The 22,417-nt window shown below is 42.7% G+C and overlaps 1 protein-coding gene across 1 annotated transcript in view; it reads right to left on the bottom strand.

The window, feature by feature from the left end:
• Positions 1-22,044, bottom strand: part of HDGFL3 (HDGF like 3) — a 38,155-nt gene extending 16,111 nt beyond the window's left edge. The window contains exon 1 of the mRNA XM_068143687.1: positions 21,869-22,044. Within this exon, the coding sequence (XP_067999788.1) occupies positions 21,869-21,952 (84 nt within the window). The 5' untranslated portion in view covers positions 21,953-22,044. The remainder of the gene's footprint in view (positions 1-21,868) is intronic.
• Positions 22,045-22,417: the final 373 nt, after the last annotated feature.

Genomic DNA, 22,417 nt, shown 5'->3' with positions numbered 1-22,417 from the left:
AGTCTTGTCCATACCAAAATTTTCAGTCATCTACAACAGAAATGAGAGAGTCCAGGTGTCTACCCACATTAACCAGAAACACAGCACAGCTTTAAATAAAACCTGAGTGCCTGCCTTCCCAGAAATGCCACTTCTGAGCATATGTGGGTGTCTAAAATTAAATGTCCAAAGAAGTCTCTGGCTAAAAGGGAGCTTAATGAATCTAGACATCTATAGGGCAACACCAGAGAGCAGGTAGAATGGCTTGCTGGCTGGGTCTTAGGCAACTTATCTCAACATAAGCATATTGAATCCCACCAAATGTCACTGGAACTGAGAGCAAAGTGCTGACATACCAATGCCATAACGAAATCTGCTCCTCAGCAGAGCACAGGGATGGAACCTGCATGTTTTCACTCAGGAGGCCAGGCCCACATGTGCTTTCCTTCTCCTTCCCTGCCGAAGGACCCCATACACTGAATTCTTGTTGATTAATAAACACCAGATTGTTTTCAAAGGATGTTCTCTTTCACTGTAAAGCATCTGCTGGCTATGTAGCTCTCAAAGGAGTATGAGATTTTAGAAGAATTCAAGTCCTTTTGGTACCCATTGGGGACAGAGAAACCAGAGCCATGTGTGGAGCTATAACATCACAGGACTTCTCTCTGCAAAAGAAATGGATACCTATCTCGTAGGTCTAAGTGAAGCATTCTCTGAAGCTACACCAAAATCAGGTGATACAAGAGCACTTCTAAATCATTCCCTGTCTCCCTTCTGCAGCACAGCTCAAAGGTGTGAATGGTGGGGCTCTAGCATGCTGGGCTATGTGTCACTGTGCACTCATTGCCCATCACGGTCTGCAGGAGACAATCTGTGATGGTCAGAGGTGTCACATGCCTTGTGGGCACAGCAATTACTCAACTTCTTTTACTTAACAAAGCTAATGAATTGATAAATAAAAGGAAAGTCCGTAACAGATTAAACACACATAGAATGAAGATACTGGTGGAAGAGGGAAGTGTGGCCTTTTAGCTCAGCTCTGTGTAAGAAGAAATTGAAATGACATGACATGCTGCTTGGCATCCTTTTCATCATCAGGAATACACAGAGGAAAGACTGCCAAAGATATTTTTTTAGAACTCATTATTTCCTGACACTAACTATTTGGCTTTAAGTGTCCATAATGTGGTTACTTGCTCACTAATTCGTGATTTAAATACAGGCATTAGACTAGAACAGTGATAAAAAGACTGCAGGGGAAAAACACTGCAACTCATTTTACAAACTGATAACGAGTAGGGAGATAGTATGTCCCACTTTGCAGCACATTTTAATGTTCCCTTAAAGATGGAAGTGTCTATGCCTCAGACCAAAAAAAGGCGGTGCTGGCAGATTACCAATACAAGGTACTCAACTGTCTGGATGCCACAGCCATCTTCCTCTTTATTATGACAAGGAAGATGTCCAGAAAGATACTAGACCCCAGAAAAATGTGGACTCCCTCGACTAAAATGAACAATGTCTGCTGGGACTTGAGTGTGAATCTTATTTGTCCTCTTGCAACACGGCGCCAGCTCTGGGCTGCATTACAGAGCGGCACAGTTCAGTTACTGTCTCAGCCCTTTCAGAATGTCTCATGAAATGAAGCAAACAGCTGTAAATGATCAGTAAGGCAGAGGAATGAAGACATGCTAAGTAGGGAACTCTGATCAGAAGGGAATGGGGATCTTACATCACACAATGTACTGTGCTCCAAAGCAGTGAGGATCTTTTCCTAAGCAACATCCCAAGTATAGTTAAACCTCACGTTGTATTCCCAGCACTTTAATACTGTTAGCAAAGGAGCAGCACCAATCTGACAAAGGACAGCACACACATCTGTCATGCAGCTCACCTGCTCCTTCTTTCATGGGACATTTCTTTATTCATCCAAGTATACCCTCTGACTATGTATCATCACAGGAAACCATAGAAAAGCTTTTCATAGCTTTTGAAAGTTGGCATACACGTACAAACACACACAGTATAAACCTGCACTGAACAGCTCAAGGATAGACTGTTAGTGCTCCCACTCTAACATTTCACTGTGCAGCTGAGGTCAAGACTTTTCCTGCCTTCACTGATTTTGCTATGAGCTCCCCAGCTCTCAGGCTTGTGTACAGTAATGAGGTTGAATATGAAGTGGCAGTGCTATCTTACAGCCATTTAACTCTGTGGCAAAAACTCCAGGGAATTTAGTGAAGGATGAGACCCTCTCTGCCATTAGGAAAGATCTCTGCATTAAAGACCACGAGAGGAGAGCTTTGCACACTCCACCCATTTCCAGTAAAACCACCTTAGCCCTCTGAAAATGCTTATTTAGCTGCAGAACAAGCCCAGCACTCCCTGACAATCACTGCTGTTTTGTACTAACAGAGAGCAAGCAGTACAAGCAACCATATTGCAGCCCCCTGCTGCTGCACTCAGTCACAATTTATTCCCATCCTACAAGATGTTTTTGTTAAATACACTGAAGATTTGGATCAGATATTCTTCCCCATATCAGCAAGATCAAAAAAAGAGAGGGAGGGAGAGAGAATAGGCACAGGAGCATGAGAGGGAGAAAAGCATCCCTGCTTCGAACCACAAACAAAAGAGATAAGTGCACCCATACTAGGACACAGTGTTGTAGTCACAGAAACCTCGCTAATGACTAAAGCAGCTGTCTATCTGAGAGCCAGACTGCCACTGCATTTTGCTCCTGGAAGGAAACAAACAGATTCTAAAGTGCCTGTTATAACCTGCAATCAAACACGAGATCCATCCCCTCCTGAACCAGAGCAGACAGCGGGCTGGAGCTTGCTGCCACAGGAATCAGAGAATGCATGGAGTCCAAATCTGACATGTGCATCAGCAACAACATGGGCAGCCGCTTCAGTTATGGCTAAAATTAAAGCAGGTGGTTTCAGATTTTCAGTTTTATCCCTTTTGCTCCCGTTGCTGTCATCTGCTTAATGAATAACAATTGCTTTCTTTTTGCACAACCTCAGCTGCGCTGCGCTTCCCAGCATTTGTTTGCCAACCAAGCAGCAGAGCTTTAAAGATATAACGGTGCCTTTTTTTTCCTTTTTTTTGGTAAACAAGTGCCAGGCTTCTAGGGTCAGGAACACTGCACAGACAACGCAGCCTAGACCTCTCAAACCAGAGCACAGCTTTATCAAATGGTGTTGCTAGGGACTACCAACGTGCAAGCATGAAATCTGTCTCCTTGCCGTGTAGTATACAGGTTAGGATGTATATGCAGCCTGAACATTTTGCTCTCAGTGGTGCTAAGTAATTGCTGACTTCCCAGGAAGTATTTCCAGCTGGTTCTCACAGGCTGGGTTTGGCAGTAGTCACACTGCAACACTTTCTTCCCAGTTGCCATGAGCTTAGGGACTCTGGGGAGAGAGGCACTGGCTGGGTGGGTTGGACTGCAGCTGCAGAGCCACAGCCGCAGAGCTGTTCTCCGAGAACAACAGTGGCTCCCCGAAGCACAAATCATCCCCATGCCTGCCTGTGGGATAACGAGGCATATTCCAGACAGGCAGAGGAGCTCCCTGGGAGGGCTGGTGCAGAACCAGAGGAAGCTGCACCCCCTCCTGGGTGTTCTGCTCCGCAGAGCTCTACATTTCCTGCAAAATGGGAAACGTCTCTCCAAGACACACACACAAAATGGCAAGCTTTGTCTTCCTGCTCGTCTGTGTAAAGCAGCTTTCTGTGAAGGTTTACATTATTGCAGCAGTCAAGAAAGGGACAGTTCTGCCCATCAAGGCGGAAGGGCATCCCAGATGTGCCTCCTTCCACTTGGAGGGAGAGCAGGTGTCATGTTGTATGGCTATCACAAAATCTCCATGCTGTGGATAAGCTGCTGCTCAGCAGCAGGAATTCCAGGCTGTCAGGGTGGCTTTCAAACCAAACCCTGTTCCACTGGCTTCCAACATAATTTTACACTGAAAAAAACCACCAAGAAAAAAAAGGTCCTATGCAAAAACACCTATCAGGTCCACACGTACAGACAAGAAAGCTTTACTGCAGCATACAGAGATGCTTATGTGGGCACTGAAACCACAAAGTCCTTTTATTTTGTAAAAAGAAAGAATTAAAACTGCAGAGCAGTAATCAGTGATTGTTTTGACATAGTGTAAAAGCCTTTGATTGGCAAAGGCATACAGAAGCGTTGCGGAGATCAGTATCTCCCACTGAAACCCCTGGAGTCACTGCACAGCAGTCAAGCAGAGGCCTATAGCATTTTTGCTGGAAAGTGGTTCAAGTTGCTTATTATTGCCCAACACATGCAAGCAGCTTGATCTTTTGCAGTTAGCTTATTAGCCAAACTCTACATGGATAAAAGCAACACTCTTCAAGCTCCATTATTAAAATAAGATATTTTGCTTTCCTACAACAGTTTTATTCAGATGGATTTAATATGCTTTTTAATAGCTAACGCTACTGGGAGCCAGCACTATGGCAGTATCTTTTCTAAACCATTATTTAAAATGCTGCTCTGTAAAATGTAAAATATTAATATTCTTTCTTTTCCCCAGAGGATCCTAAAATGTTAAAAAAAAAGAAAGGGGAGAGAGAGAGAGAGAGAGAAAATATCCAACCTACTTCAAGCTAAAAACTGTAACTCTGATTCTGTTGTACTTCAAATTGAAGAGCAATCCAAGTGATTGGAGACTGCTGAATGTTTCTGTCATTTATCAGGACTATATGATATTTGTAGCAGAGCACAACTCCTTCCCTGATGTACATCACATAGTAGAACCTAGTGTGGAATGCTGGCATATGCAGTTTTCCACCCATTAAAAAAGATAAGCCTGTGAAGAGTGAAACTAGAAGCAGAACCCAGCTTAATAAGGTGGAATTGTACAGCTACAAAAATAAAAATTAGAAAAGTCTCTAGGCATGGAAGAGTGCCACCAGCCAAAAACAAAAAGCAAAACAAGATTAAAAACAGCAGAGCATACTTTAGAGCACTGCTGAAAATGGCTGAAGGGTATCCTGCAGACAGCCAGAAATGACAATATAAAGACATCAATCCTCCTTTTTTTTTGTGTGGGTGTGTGTGCATGCTCAGGACCTCAACGAGATAGAAGACAATGAAGGGTTAGTTGGAGTCCAAACAATGCTGGCAGGCAATGTCTCACTAGGAAAGATCAGCAGTCTTGCAGCTGAGTTCAGCCCCTTTACATCCCTAATTAGCAGCATATTTTTAAGGCAGAAAGTTTAAATGCACTTTCTGCAGAGCTGCTTTAATCTTTGATATGAAATCGGGGCCAAAGCTTAGTTCTGCGTGACTGGTATCTATATGCATGACTTTGTAGATAACAGATTCATGTGATTCAAGTCCTCTGTGCGTTTTTGTGGCTGGTGGACAGAAGACTGTCAGAGGAGGAGACTCGAGAGTTACAAAGACTAGTCCTATCTCTGCCACTGGCCTCTGGAGTGACCTTAGCCAGATCACTGCACCTTCTTCAGTCTCACTTCTACAAATGGGGACTATTCTCCTTGTAAAACATGTGAGGTTCACTGCTAAAATGCTAGACATTACTAATAACAAATCCTTCCAGCACTGTCAGAGTAGGATTTCAGGTTACCAAACTGTACTCCTCCCAGTGAACACACCCCATAGTTAGACTGCTGACAAAATGCTCCATTTTTTCCAAATTAAGTGTTTCCTTGTCACTGTTAGGGAAACAATGCTGCTACCACTCAGATTCTTTTTTTCGCCCCCCAGCCTGTGATCATACTGGTTTCAGTCTGATTTTTACCTGCAATAACTCAGGGACAGATCAGAATATTTTGCCAAACCAGACAAAAGGAGAAAGGCCAAAGAGATACTAAGATTCCCCATGTTTTTTGATAGTCAGGCTGTCCATCAGAAAATGGCCAGACAAACAGTGCATATGCTGAGAGACAGCTTGCAATGCAGGCTCAACCAAAGCATCAGACAACAGGGAATCCACATAAAGGCAAGCCAGAGAAAAATAAGCTTCTTAAGTTTCATGGCTCACAAAATTACTTTTTATTTTTGGATGGGTGGGGAGAGGATGTTCATTTTCAACAAATATTGCCAGCTCTGAGCCATTTTGTGTTTACTTCCCCTTAAACATAGTGAAGCTTGATTCTCCTTTGTCTAAATCATTCCTCAGAAACCAAAGCACTGTTTGCAAGGTGCATCCACCTGAGTAAACCATAGTGAGCCCACCAATACCAAATCAAAGCAGTTTCTGTTGACAAAATCTGGTTATCCTACTTTATAATTTTGTTCATATGAAATATGAATGTATGCAAGAAATGAACATGCAAAAGTGTGCTTGGAAGACATACAGCAAGTAAAAACTCATTGATCAGTCAATAAATACATTGTAATAAAAAAAGGAGAAATTTTAGAGACTGAACATTCACAGACACCATATTTTTCTCCAGGTATTCTCTTCTCATAAGCCAAAAAGGACATGAAAAGTCTTATATTCTTCCTCCCTAAAGTACCCAGATAAATCCTGCCACCCTCCGTTATCACATCTGCTATAAGGAGAGGATGAATGGCGTAAGAAACCATTAGACTGAGGAACGTTTTTTGGCCTTCAAATATTTGCACTATAATTTTACCATTTCATTGATCTGTTTTAAGGAAAAATGTTGTATTCACAATACAGGAATTTTTTTGCCAGTCAGCTTGATCAAAACCCTTTCAATCAGACACAACCTGCCCTACAGCGTTGACATTTGGTCAGATACATGCACCCAAATTTTATACTCGAGGCTCATCTGTTCCATATATCAAAAGCTTCATATTCCACTGTTCAAGCTTTTATTAAAAGGAGTCTTGCTAGTCCTTATACTCACATTGGCACACTTAAAGCCAAAAGGTAAGCACATTTCTGGAAGTCTGCCATTTCCCAGACTTGGCTGGCATAATTTTCTATTTCTTTTCCAATGTAATTTACTTCTTTAAAAAGTGAAAAAACCATTGGATTGGCATATTTCCAGGATGCCATGCAATATTTGGTCCAGCTTCCCAAAAAGTATACAAAACCTTGTTGACACTAAGCTTGCAGCTAGGTTTTTTTTTCCTTTGAGTAAGGAAACATGATGGATGGAGACTGCAGGTCCCATCCCATACGAGCGTCCAATTTGTATCAGGGTGGACACAAAAACTTCCTAGACGTAAAGAAGGGAACAATCTGCTTCACTTGATGCTGCTCCCAGGCTCCTGCTAGGGAGGATTCAGAGCTTGTCTCTCTGGAGGTTGCAACTATCATTTGGGCCTTTGGGTACAGAAAAGCTTCCTGCTTGTCTCCTGTCTGGTCTGTTTTGTACAATATCAGGGAACCGAAACACTCCTTGTCACCAAGCAAGGGTTTGAACAGAAAAAATCCCCACTGTTACATGGGAAAAGAACACAAAATCTCTGTCCACTCAAAGTACAAGCATTATTAGCGTCCTACAACCCTCTGAGGTATGGGTGCAGCAGCAGAGATGAGAACACGAGTATCATGACCAATCCTCCAGAGGGAATGAAGGCACAGCTCAGCATGTATTTGTCTCCATTATGCTGCTCTCTGTGGACTTCTAGCCCATAAAGACTCATGGTTTTCAGCATCTGAGTGTATGTGTCCACACCAGAATATCTGTTTGCAGGATTTAAGCAACTACTTCAAAACATAAACTTCTGTTTCACGGTATCATAAACTATTTTTTCTATTTCCTACCCATCTTCTTGCAGGCACAGGCAGTCTGAACTGAGCTGCACACACAGTGCAGAAGCCACATGAACAGGTATCTCCTGCAGGAACTGAGTATGCAGGAGGTCCTGAACAGACACAACCTCCAGGTGCTGAGGACTGCAGAAATACAGGCACGCTTTGTACCAAATCATGGTACAGAGGGTGCTCACATGAAGATGGTGGACTGGAACTCTTCAGCAGGGAAGAGGCCTCAGTCCAGATTTTGGGGCTACAGGATGAGTGTAATCACCAAGCATCACTGGTACACAGGCCAACTCATTTGTTGCGATGCAAATAAGACATTCAAATACAACATGTACACAGTTTAGGAGGAAGGAGAAGCAACGAAACCTAATTGCAAACCCAGCGAAATGGAGGGATTTACAATAACTTTTCAAAGGTAGGTTTTCCTGTTTCCACTGCTGATAGACTGAAAACTCCTACCTGCAGAAGGGCTCACTGTCTGCAGAAAGCCTATGGTCACTACAAACCAAATGACTCCCTGTAAAGAATCGTTTCCAGCTGTTTCTGCAGCCTTAGTCACTATCTATGGTAGAAACCCAATTAAACTGGCAGACTATTTTGCTAAGATGGAACTTCTGTGTGTGTTGAGTGGGTCACTAAAACCATGCAATGAAAAGCGATTTGTGGAGTCACAGCAGTCTCTGCACAGCACTTAGACCCAACTTTGCTGTTTCTCCTGGGTTTGCTTTCAATCTCTGCTCAGATTTCCAGAAGCTGTCATTACAGTGTCAAATACCTTCTCTGCAAAGTCCCTCAGTCTAGGCTAAACTCTTAGGAATTTTAATCTGTCTGGCCAAAGAGACATGGGAACAAGTTTTTCCAGGCCAAGTCATACTCCCCCCCACCTGCCTGGTTTTCTGCTTCCAAAACCTCAGAATTAGAGTTTTCATTTAGTTTTGACCAAAAAAGTAATGTTGCTGAAATTAAGATAGTCCCTAAAAGATTAACAGCTTTATTTATCAAATAAAATATAATGAAATCTCAAGCAGTAACTCACAGGAATAAACTCTATATAAAAATATGCAAAGCACACCATTATGTACCTGCAGGCCTACAAACTTAAATCTTAATTACTAAACTATGTTAGAAGAAAATGACTCAAATGAAACAATAAAAACATGAAGGACAAAGAAGTGTACACAAGAAGTGTGCAAGAAGTGTAAACGGCATTAACATCCAAGTTGAGATGAATATAGCAATATGGTAGTGATCAAACTTGCTAAGGTGGCATGTCTGTTATTCTAAAGAGATATATTTTACATCATGAGCATTAAATATGAGGTTTAAGCATTAGTATTCTGTTTTAATTTACATGGATTAATCATGGGCTTGAAGTGGCCTACGTGTTTATATACTTGCAAGATGAAGAGTTACTTTCCAACATCCTTTCTTTCCATCCAACAAATTAAGCTGAATATGTGTATGAGGTATCTGTAAGTATTTGGTGTTCTCAGAAAATGCTGTTTCAATGAACACAAGTTATTTACAAAGCCTACTGACTCAGCTGCACTTCTGTTACAGAAAGTTTACTCCAGAATTAGTTTTCTTCCAAAAGTCTCTGATTTTCTCTAACTTTCCTTCTCTAAAAAAGACCAAGGGCTTCTGGCCATCATGCTCATTTCCATACTGGACTTGGAGGGGCAATCAGATTAATTTTAAAAGGATGATTTTAAAAGGACAGAGTCTGTCATGGGACAAACTGCACATGTGTAACTGTAATAGCTGTTTGCCTACATACATTAATATTATTTCAAACACTCTTTACCTCTGCATCAGGGATGGCATTCATACTAAGCATAGGAACTTAGTACTCTCCCTTGGCAGCTCAGTAAAAAACAATGTTCCAAGTGAGGTTGTCATTTTGTTCTAAAAAGCAGCTATAAAGAAACAGTGTATATTGTGCAAACAACAGGAGAAGGGCAATTGCACATGAAAGAGAGCTTGGTTAGTGAGACGCATACCTAAAAGGAGGAAGGGCATCAGGGAACACTGCATGTATAAATGTATCCTGGAATCCTTCTATAGTTCACATATACACCTCATACGAATCAGCAAATGCCAATCAAAAGCCTTTAAGTCAGTATTCAGAATTGTAATTCTAAGTGTCACTTGCCTATACTTTTTAACATACTGGTGATGATACATGATGTTTCCAAACCGTGCTCTGCAACCGCTCACACTGCTTTTAATTGTCAAGATCCCCCAGTCAGTCTCACAGGCAGCACTCAGGATGGTGTCCTTTTCAATAAAACTGCCTTGGAGACAAGCCTGACACCCCCATTAACATGCCAGGTAAACTGTACTGCTGACACTCGATGAACAAGTAAACTAACACCTTCATCCAGCAGCAAATGTTTCATAAAAACTGTAAGCTTCTCATTTAAAAATTGTTCCCCTTGCTCCCACATCTGCTAAAGAAGCTGCTGTTTCTTCTTAACATACTGCCACTAAAATCTTTATTATTATGGGCTTCTAGAAACTTAACAGCTAGAGGCTTGATCCTGCAAGCACAGCTGGGCATAGTTTGGCAGCATAAACAAAGCCATTGTCTTTGTATGATCAGATCCCATCCAGCAAAATAACACAGCAATTATATACACAGGTGAATCCATTCTTTTGTAAGGCAGGAGATGGCATTTTCCAAAAGATAAGGAGAAAACATTTGCAGCATTTTAATGCTCAAGAGCCCTGCTTGAGAAATGTGTCTCCTCTAATCTCTTTTCATCTTTTAACAAGAACTCCTTGTCATTTTACCAGAAGTTCCAATTCAAAAAACCTGCTTAGAAAATTGACCCAGTCGCTTAAAAAAAAAACAATTAAAAAAGCTCCAAAGCAATATCTCTCAAACAAATGCAAAGAAAATAAAATATTAACAGATAGAACAAGCTTATTACTGGTGATACATCTTTGCAGACATTAAAATTCTGACCACAAGGATTAAATTAATAATTTCATGCTACCTTCCTCTAAAAGCTGTGATAGAAATACTGACTGTGACAAAGGGGCAGAAAAAAAGGCTTGCACACGAGGAAGATTTTGAAAAGCTCCTGATAAAGAGCAGCAAAAGAGGTACCTGAAAATGTGAACATATGTGAGTCACCTGATCCAGACAACATACGGAAAGAATTATTTGTTGAGTTTGCTGCACTACTAATATCTTTCAAAACCCCTGGTATTTGGAGAGGCACCGCAGTGAGGAATGTCATCTTTTATTTTTCTCCTTTTTAAGATGAACATCTGCCTTCTTCTCCCTTAGGCTGTGGTCCTATTTTATGTTTCTGCAGGCATGGCAGCACACATGTAAGCAGTTTTATTGAAATCAAGGAATCTTTATGCAGTCAAAACTCATTCACTGCCTTTGGGACATGGCCGTTAAGAGACTAAACTAATAGGATTGGTATCATCTTCCTTACGCTGTTCTGTAACAACCAGGACAGCAAGCTTCCAGCCCTGCAGCGGATCTGTGCAGGGCTAGTCCTAGAGCACATGAAATGCCCAGGCCCCTGCCTGCTGAAGGATAATGAAGCAGTGTTAACCAGAACACAGGAACCTCACTTCTGCAAATACTTCCACATGTGGTTAATCCTGAACGAATGCTACCTAATTGGATTCCAGATAATAATGTCTGGAGAAATCCTTACAGAAATACAAATTTACATTTGCTCAGATGGAACACTGACATCTGGCTGAAAATTAACTAGCAACTAATTAGGTTTTGAAAAAGATGACAAAAGATGCCACCACAGTAGGGCAGTGTCTGGCATAAGATGCCTTGCTAAGGTGTATTCCTTGCCAGGATCTGCCTCACTTAACAGCTTCTTCCATGTTCTGGAGGAGGCATCTGGGGCAGCAAGCTGGAAACCTTTGCAACTGTTAAGACAAAGATAGTCTCTTGTGCTCATATGTGTGTATGCATGAACATGCAGTCACTTCACTACACCCAGTGATGGTAACACCAACATGACAACTGACTCGCAGAGTCCTGGGCCCATGAGAAATATGAGCTGCAAGTAAACCTTAATTTAGTTTGCAAAAGGAAAAAGCTAACGCATCTGGGAAAAAGGATTGGCAACAAAAGAGAGAGAAAGCTGGAAGCAGCAATACTACAGGAAGCCAACAGTGGACAAGTTACATTTGAACAACTAGTGTGCTGCAAAGGTCAAGGCAATAGGCAGAAATCCCCATATGCAAACACACATCCTGCCAGACAACCCTCATGTAGTGCGACCGCACCCAGGAAAATTATTTTGGCCCTGTGCAGGACATCACCACACAGTCTGGTAACAAGTTGGAGAAAGCTAAAGAAAAATACACAGACATTTATGTTAACTTACACACCAAAAACAGTAAATGGGGCTGGAGAGATTGCTTTACATACAGTGACAAATAATAAGTCATATCCCAAGGAAGGAAGTCAGGCCTTGCACGGACGACCTCATGTCTGCTGTAGGGTGCAAATCACACCCCTCCATGCCTGCTGGCTCTGGAGCTCCCCTCAGCCATTGTGCTTGGGTGGTCTCTGCACAGGCAGTAGGAGAAAAAAAGGTAAAACATGAGAGGAGGAAGGGCACAAACCTTTTGAGGCACAGTGCTCTGCTTTCTGGCATAACATGTTGCTTTGTCAGGATGGCTACCAATGGCATATGCAAGTCTAAATGCCACTCCATCACTGCCTTCCTTGCTTCCCCCCATCCCATAGCTGCTGTAAAGGGAAGATACTGATACATGCCATAGAAAAGGTGAATCATAAATGCCCTACATCTCCAGTTTTCCCAAAGGAAATGTGGAGGAGGAGCTGGAGGAACTGCCTCCTAGTTACTGAACAATAGTTTAGGGACTAGGGTAACAGCTAGAGACTGAGACCTGGATTCTTGTTTTCTTCACATGTGAGGATATTCCAGCTGAGGAAGATACCCTGTACTCCAGGAATTAAAAGAAGGGGTTTACAGTATCCCTTTGATGGAGGCTTGAACACTGTAACACTAAGATTTGTGGAGCTACAGAAAAGCAAAAGACAACCTGCTTGTTTCCAATGACTTTCTATGCAAAACACATAAACATATCATGGGAAAGACAGGAACTCAGAATCGGTCTTTGCACCTACAGCATTTGCTCCTCTATCAGTACTTTCCTGTTTCTCCCACCTGGATGGTATCTGCAGATTGATGCTACCTACCTCTGTAAGGTCACTCCCTGTGTTATTAAGTTTCAATATGTACTTGTATTTAGTACATCTAGTAATTCAGTCTGGAACAGGATTGATTCCCAGAAACGGTTTGCATTATTGTGCAATTGTGTCTCTAGCTCTCCCCAACTTCAGGCTTTTTTTACTCATTTCCTCAGGGTGGTTTTACTTTCTGTATTCTAGGTGGTTTCACAGGCAGGTGCTTTACAAGCCCAAGGACTTTAATGTCATGATGCCCTGCTTCATGGTTGACATCAGTGACACAACAGTGGTATCTGTGAGGTCCCTACAGCCTGGAATGTTTTTTGTTTTCTTCCCTGACCCCTGACTTACTCTGCAGTATGTAGGCTGCTTTGTTAACTGATGGTCTTAAAGAAATTCTTTGGTGTATGATACTCCTTGCCCCGTTTTCCTTCTTTTGTTATATGATGTCTTCTATTCAAGCAGCCAAACTAGAGCTGGCAAACAGCCTCTCTCTAGGTTTTTTTACACGTTGCTTCAAGGCAAAATAAACAGTTGTTTCCAGTTTGCATTTTTGGGGCTAGAGATGTATGCTAATTATCCTTTCAATCTGCTAATGGAAAACCATAAGAGATTTACATGTACTTTTCTAAGGCAGAGGCCAGTCTATGGACATCTGTCCATTCTAGTGTTGGGCTTTATGCTACCCAGAGCACAGTACAGCATCATCTCCTCTCTTTATGTTGACTGAATGCATTTTCAGATTTCACAGGGCTTTAAAAAAGGAGACAGAGATTAAATCCTTCTGAAATTCAAGAACATTGTGTGCCTCATTGGGGCAGCAATGATGTCAAGGATGAGTTGACCTGAGACCATTTGAAGGATGGAGACAAGGCAATGGGAATGGGACAATTGGACCTACATCATATGGGAAGTTTATTGTTTTATTAGGACGCTGTGGCATTTCCTCCAGTTCCTTACATTCTTTTTGTTTTCTAGAACAAAAAAAATTAATCTAAACTACACCCCCACACCCCACTCCTTCAAAAATAACCTCAAAGCCAGGTCTCATACAACCTTCAGGTAAAAGCAGGGTTATCAAGACTACTAAATAGTCCGAGTAGAAGAAAGGAAAAGTGGAAATGAATTTGCAGTTTATTTCCAATTTCTGTATCAGGTTTAGAACTGGCTATTACACAAATGAATGAAACAATCTCAGGTGTGCAAAGCCAGTAATGCAGAGGCCTTCCCAAGAGGAGGAAGCAACTACCTGTTTCCTTCTTTAAGTTTTAGAAGCTTTACCTCATGATATTCACTTGTTTGCCCAATATTTCTTGGAATCTTTTGAATAACTGTTCATTCTTGTTGCTCCTCTTGTGCTTCAGCCAAGCAATTTGCTCTTCTATGTTGATGCTGTTTCTACTGGAGTCCAGAGTCAAGTGATCTGCTACCATGTTGTGCTACACCATTTTAAGCATCTTGTCTATTGGAGTGTGTATACCGAAGCACAGCTATATGTACACACATACTTACATATCCATGGGACAGGGATGCGGATGACATAGAGGTGGACTAGAAAAGTACCAGGGTACCTAAAAATACAGTGAAGTATTGGGTGTTCAGCCAACTCCTAACACCTTTAAAAAGCTGGCTCCACCACCTCTTCCTGACTGCTCTATACAAGCTACTTTCCAGTGTTTGTTGCTATATTTATCACTCGAATTACAGTATTACCAAGAGGCCTCAGGCAGTCTTGTTCTCCTTTACACCTCTTAAGCATACAGCGGAAAGGTCTTTACTGCTCAGGCAACACCATTTCAAATAGCTAAATGTCCAAGCTCTCTACATTGTCATCACACAGCAGAAATGTCTTTACTGCTCAGGCAACACCATTTCAAATAACTAAAATGTCCAAGCTCTCTACATTGTCATCACTTTTCCAGTATCATCAGGAAATCCTTTCATCTATCCTCAAATGACAATTGTATATACTTACTGTCAGCAATCACTTGCTGAGAAGATTTTTATTACCCTAAATGCAGGAAGGCTTGTTAATGCATTATTATGATGGGGAAATGAAGAGTTAAGACTGAAAACTCAGCCTTCATTTTGCTCTCTGCACTGAAAAAAAATTTCATTCCAGTTGGGGGTCCTAAAATGTTCTTTACATAATAATAAAAAGAAGAGATCTGTCAGGTATCGTAATGGAAACTAACATTTCTCATTTCATTTTGCAGTAAGAACATGCAGAATGACTTGACAAGCTACAGATTTCATTGAAAGGACATCCTTCCTTCAGACAAAACATATACCCAATGATTTTCACGAGACTAGTTGATAAGAATTATTCAGTGACTTCAAAGTGACAAGGGAAAAATATCCAACAAAAAGTCTGTACTGTGTGAGCATGAAAAACTTTTAATTGCTTAGTGCCTCAAAATTAGCAAGACAGCTGTCTACATTCTGGGATAGCTTAATTTGGACTTAAGTCATGACACTGAAGGAGAAAATGCATCCATCTATTGTCATTCACACAAAAGCTCTCTTGCACATTTGGGGCTAGTTATTTAAACCAATTCAAGTTAAAAAATAAATAAAACAAAACCCAAAGCAAGCAACCAACCAAAACAAACCCCAAAACCCAACACCGACCAACCGACCAACCAAAAAAATCCAAACAACAAAGCCAACAAACTACCAGAAAGATTCAAAAAGCTTGATTTAAAAGAAGTTTTCCCAAATATCCCTGACGTGCTAATAACATAGGTATTTCGCCTCCAAAATTAATCATTTGCCAAATGAGTAACTGGAAAGATTTTGCTGTAAGCTATGGCTTAACTTTATGTAAAATAATTACTCCATTTTAGACTACAGGCCTCTGTTTTTAAGTCACACTTAGAGCAGAATTGAGGAGCATAGTTTTTGTTATTTTTGTTTAGAAAGTGAAGGAAACAGTACTCAATGAGCTGATGAAGTCACTGAAAAGGCAGTCACATGTACTCTAAATGTGGCCAGATATCTGCAAATAAAAATGTAAATCCTATCTAAGCAACATGTGTCAGCCTGGTATACAAGGGCTTGGAAAGGAAAAAACGATTCCATAAAGAACTCGCTGCCTTAAATGTGCTCTTTTCAGATGTACCACAGAAGTCATGGGAGTGCTGCCTGAAGAAGCCATGACTTTGCCATTAGTTCTTAGGTTAAGAGAGACCTTTGCAGTCATCAGCAAATCACGTCTCATCTCAGAAAGGAACAGAGACCTGCCATGAAAAATTGCTTGCAGATCTCCAAGGAGTGATGTATGAGTGAGGTACATAATTAAAGAGGGAAAGAGATGGAAGAAGCTCTGAGCTGGTAAAGGAGAAGTCTCAGGAGACTCATATTTAATAACATGGCAAAAGAGAGGTCATGAACTAGAGCAACCAAAAGGTGAAAAAGGAGAAAAGCACATGGTGAAGGACTGGACAAGTCCCAAATGGCCAAGAAGAAAAGCTCAAAAGACTGCAGACTGGGTTTTGGCAGAAAAACAGAGAAAGATCTGTTGTTTATTTCTGAAGGACCCTTTGAAGTTTTCTGGATCTAATCTGATTTTTGTCTGTCATTCTTTGCCAAAAAAGATAAACCCTGCCAGGGAAAACCTACCTTCCCTTATCCTTATACTAATAAGAAAATAAATGGTCTGTTTTAAATATCAAACACTTAAAAATGTAGAATCTTTCTTCTATGATGCGTTTGAGAGTTTGATATTTCCAAGCTGTCATACTTGCAATTACAACTGCCCAAAGTTGTTCCTGGTTAAGTGCCTTGTATTTTACCAGCCTATGTCAGAACACAGGCCTCGGTCTTGAACTGAGAGCTTCACTGCAATCAACCCACTAGCTCCATCCTTACTTCACTGAACTGGAGGAGAGAGGTTTATTTACTAAAATGCCTACATGATGGTGTTCAAAATAGGCATTTTTTGTACTTTTTTACTGATACTGAAAGTCTTCAGGAATTCTGTCACTTTGTAGTAGTAATTTCTTTGAACAGGCTCTAATATTATATTATACTTTAATACTATTGTGTTATTAGCCTTATCTTTTTAGGCTCTAGTCTAACAAAGTCTTTAAACACAAGCTTACCTTTAAGCCCTTCCCTTGTATTACTTTAATTCATATTTTAAGGTGCCTTACTTTCATGCCTTGCTGGACTGGAGACATAGTTAACAACACTGAAAAAATGTACTCAGCTACAACCTAGCACATAACCATTGCACTGCTGATGCTCAGCCTGCCTCAGACACTAGTTCCCATTAAAATGACAGCATTTACTATGTATTACTCTAAGCAATATACTGAAAATTTATACCCATTTGCAATTCTAATACAAGAAAGTGCCCCAAATACCATTTTGCCACTGCTATTGGCAGATGTTTTTAATAGTGACATTAACATACGAGGATTGTCAGTTAACCATCAGACTTGAGTTCAAGTAGATGTTAATTCAGAGAAGAAATAAAGGAACTGGACAAGACAAATGAGAGCTCACAAAACAGGAATTTGCCTCCACAAGACAGTAAATACACCTTCATAACAGTGTGACACCATCACTTTAAAGGCTGCTTTCTCTTTCCAACACAAAATGTTTTGGACAGCTCTAAACGTTCATGCTTTCTACACTAAAATGCACTGCTTTACCTGTTTGGATCTCTTGTATTGTTCCAAATCAACTTTACCATCCCTACACAAACTACTTGTGTTTACCCAAACAGAGTTCTTGTCTTCGCAGCTGTATGATCCCAGCTTTCTGTTCAATAATGGGATGAGCCATTTACTTGGGCACACTCTTATTTTATTGAGGTCATTCCAGACTTTTTCCTCTGCTCTCCACAGCTGCATTAACAGCTTCTCTCCTATTTTTAAATCAGCAGCTAATTTCAGCAACTAAGTGCTTATTGTTTCCTCAGGGTCACTCATAAAACAAACCCCATTATTGATCTTTCTGAATCTACCACCAGTTTTTCGTTTTTATCTCATCTGAGTGATTATTCAAGGGGCAATTCCTCAATAAACCAGGACATCTACACTTGATAAACTAGGGTATCTGAAGAGATTTTTTCTGTCTGTATGCTTATACAGGTCCTGGCATAGCACTAGTCAAGCAGCTCATATATGTGACTTTGCCTCCACAACATCTTTTTAAAGGGAAAAATGTTGTTAAAACTAAGACACAGAGGGATCTGGTGCTTCAAAGGCAAAGACCATTCATAAAGTAAAAAAAATACTTTGTATATGTTAAGCACAGCAGCATCTTCCCTCTAGTTTTGTGTGCACCCTGGATAGACAATTTGATGGATTACTGTGGCAGATGACCTGGCCAGTTGGTATTTATTCTGTGCTTCTGATGAGCATCTGAAGACAACTGACATCACAGACTTGCATAAAACCCATGTTAAACCAAACTGATACAAGTATTTTATCTGCTGTTATTATTAAGCTTCAATATAATTCTTGGGAACTAACTCCTAAACCTTTTCACTGTCCACCAGTTAAGCTAAAGGAAATTTCAGCTTTGCCCAATAAGAAGTCCCCAGCTTTTGCAAGTAATGAGACCTGACATCTTTCAGACACCAAGTATCTAAAAGCATCTTTTATTATTATCTAAAAGCAGTTTTACTCTCCAGTTTTATTTTAACAATGTATGTAAAGATGAGATTTACTGGCCATTACAGTTTTAACTAAGTATGGCAACTTTGGTCCTTTTCAAATTAATTCTAGACCAAACCACAAAGAAACTTTAAATGCAGTTTGACTGCTGTAACGCACCATCAATTATTAGACAAAATGTTTCAGTGGTCTCTGGGCATATCAGTACTACCTGGCCACTTTCTTTATGGCTTCTCTCTTTGTGATGAAAGTCAGGATTGCAAGTCTTGTTCTTGCTGATTGCTAGATCAACATATATCAAGGGGGGGGGGGGTGTGTGCAAATCTAATGGCCCAGGGCTAGAGATTACTGCCTAGGCTAGATACGACTGCAGTGTTGTGCCCCATGGAGATGGCCAAGCCCATGAACATCATACCTAATGAGGTACAAGAGTAACTCTTCTAAGTGCAGATCTGCACTACTGCAGCTGGACTGGCTTCTGGGATTTGAGTTGGATTTTCTGTTTGACACTGCCCATGCACACAAAAACACATGGCTGATTCTGAGCTAGGTCAGTTAGGTTTCATTAAAGGGTAGGCAGAGTCCTTCTATCCTGCTTTAACACTTCTCAAGTTGATTAAACACAGTTTAAGAAGTTTATCTCTAGGCAGGAAATTCATGCCAAAGGTCTCTGAGACGCAAATCACCATTTAGTAGGAGCAATAACACTGCCATTTAAAGTACTGTTATTCATATTATTAAACTACTATATTAGCATGAAATATATAAGTTTTTACCTGGGAATAAAAAGATCAAGCATGCCAATTGTATCATGAATAACAAAATAAGTAGAAAATACTCAAGAGCACATCCGCTGGATAAAAGGCATTCGGTTGATTGGAGTATTTGAATTACATTTTTGTCTCAAATGCTTCTTTCCTACTTAAATCATATACAATAATGTTTTCTAGGAAACAGAAGAAAGACTAGTGTCCTCACTAGGTTTTACATTTGCTTGAGGAAGTGTGCATCGTGCAAAACTTGGCAACAAAGATGAAGTCCCAGTAAAGACGGGACAAACTGTATGTAACAAGCAATAGGTTCAGGCAAACATGAGTCTAGTCTAACATAAAGCTGTATGCAACTACATCATGTGTTTACAGGAGCACATTTGGGTGAACTAAACCCCGGTACTGACACTTCCCTAGCCTGACTGCTGTCTTCCTACTTGACGGCAGACCCTGGGCATTTTAACGGTTTCTACCTCTGCTTGCTAAGTCATGTTAAAACTAGAGACTGTTTTGTCTTTATTTGAACTTTACATCCTGTTAAGTTAGCACAAAGGAATTAAGTTATGTTAACAGTACACCCGGTTTTTGCTAGCAAAGATATGTTCTGTTGGATATTATTGCCATTCTGATACCTATTTAGGCACCCAGGCAAAGGCTATGACCAGCTGCATAACATATAATGATTTTTTTAGAGGAAAGAAAACACCATTAAAACAAAAGGCTCTGCTCTGCTTGTGGGTAAACACATGGGACTTTTACAAAAGCTCAAAAAGGAAAGTGATTAACATGCTTCAACGTGGTAATGGTCTCAACTGTTCACATTAAAATTTTCACAGTAAATTAAACCATGACAGAGGAAGTAAAGAAGTCAATTTTCAGTGGCTCATGCTGTTCTACTGACATAAATTGCGGGTTTTTAGGTAGTATATCTACCAACCTGTGTAATGATAAAATAACAAAACCACAACCCAGTGTTGATTAAGTTCAGCCTTTTGCATGCTAATTTTAGTCTGTTCTGCCAAAATAACTGAATGCATCACCTTATTTACAGGCTCCTAGATATTTAGCACCCTCTCACTATTCTTTCTTCACCAACCCCTGCTCGGTTGTTTGCATTGTCCTTCCCTCTTTGTAAAGTGTCTGCTGCTCAACACCACTTCTCTTGCTCCCTCAGTTAGGACAAATTTCTGCCACTTACACACTCATCCCTTTCCAGGTCTCCCTTGACAAGGGCAATGCTAAAATGTCAGTCCATCTTTATCTTGCCCATCTATGTTTCCCTGCGAGGTGCATACAACACTTCATTATCTTGATGCTCTTTACAGTCTATAAAGACCAGCAACTTCCCTTGACTAGAAAATGATGGCATGAAGCACTACCCAATCATGCCGGTAAGGCTGGAGAAGACAAGTAAATACAGACTCTCACTGGCTGATGCCTGACAATCAGTTCACACAGCACATGTCACACAGCGAGTTTACACAGTAGTGAACAAAAAGGAGGGAAAGAACAGGCCGTGTAAGTGTGCCACGGTACCAGACCTCTTGGAGAAAGCTCCATTCTGCATTATTGTAGCAGCACCAAAAAAGGGATGTTTAAATACAATAGGGTGCTTATCTGACTGCCAAATGCCCACGATGCCTTTCCACCTCAGTTATATCATGGCAGTGTAAACCAAAAAATGACAAAGGACTATGGAAGAAAGTCAACACAGTAAAAGACTAAATTAAAGCAGGAGGCCAAATACTCCAAAAGCCTGCGTACAGAGGGGTAGTCCCCGAGCTGTTGGGATGCCAGCACCCTGCGTGTACCCTGCCGCACCTCAGTCAGGCCCTGCTTCACCTCACTCAACCTCTCCGCATCCAGCCATGCCCCCTCTCCCGCCCGCGGGGCTATCCTGGCACCCGCTACCCTGGGGACAACCGCAGCCTGACCTCAGGCCTCAGCCCCCTCCCACGGCGTGCCACCGGGCCTCGTCCCGCCCCCCCCACATGCCCTCTCTAGACCTGGCCCTGGCCCTGCCCCTGCCCCACACGGGGTCCGAGGCCCGGCTCGAAGCCATGTCCTCTGCCCAAGCGCTGGGCCGCGCTGGGCCCGGGGGAGAGGGCCGCCCTGCCCTGCCCCAGGCGCCGGCCGCGGGGGGTGATGAGGGCCCCTCTACCCCACGGGGGAGACAGGGGACGGGGCGAGGGAGGGCGTATAATAAATAGCATCGTTGTCATGCGGGCAGGGCTGCCGGCTCCCCAAGCCTCCTCCCCGCGATAACAACCCAGGTACAGCCCGCGCTCGCTCGCCCCCCTCCCTCCCTCCTCCTCCTCCTCCTCCTCCTCCTCCCGGGGGGCCGGAGAGAAATCTGCAGATCAAAGAAAAGATGCACAATAATAACGGGGTGGGCGCGCACCGCGGCCCCCCGTCCGGCGGGCCCGGGGCCGGGGCCTCCGGCGGAGGCTCGCCGCGGCCCAGGCGCTGCCCAGCCGGTAGCAGGGCGAGGGGGGCGGCGGCGGCGGCGCGAAGTCGGGTCCGGGCGCCCCCGCCGCGGTTACTCACCCGGGCCGGCCAGTGTGGGTACCCCTTCATTTTGGCGAACACCAGGTCTCCAGCCTTGTATTCTCGGGGCCGCGGACGAGCCATCGGGAGCCGCCGCGGGAGCTGCCGTGTGTCCCCCCGCCCTCCCACACCCCTCGCCTCGCACACGCCGCCCCGGGGGCAGTCAGGCAAGCCCCCGCGGGGTGCGATGCGCCCGGGCACCGGGAGCAGCCGGGAGCGGGGCCGGGCCGCGGGCAATCCCCGATCTCTCCGGCGGCGGCGGCGGCGGCAGCAGGAGGAGATGGGGTGTGTGTGTGAGTGTGAGTGTGTGTGTGTGTGTGTCTCTGTGTGTGAGTGTGTACGCGGGGGAGGGGGAGGCCTTGGACACAACCCCAGCAGCCCCCGGTACCAGGGAGCCGGCTGGCGGCGGGGCGCCTGGCCGGGCGGGGGCGGCCGGGGAGCCCTCACCCCGCGGCGGCGGGCGGGCGCGGCGCTGCCCGCGGCCCCCCCCGTGCGAGCTGGCTACGCCGCCCGCTCCATCCTCGCCGCAGCCGCGGCGGCCCCGCGAAT

The sequence above is a fragment of the Melanerpes formicivorus genome, unplaced genomic scaffold, assembly GCF_026170545.1.
Source record: "Melanerpes formicivorus ecotype bairdi unplaced genomic scaffold, bMelFor1.0.p_v2 SCAF_10, whole genome shotgun sequence".
Taxonomy (NCBI): Eukaryota; Metazoa; Chordata; class Aves; order Piciformes; family Picidae; genus Melanerpes; species Melanerpes formicivorus.
This window is presented reverse-complemented; position numbering and strand designations above follow the sequence as displayed.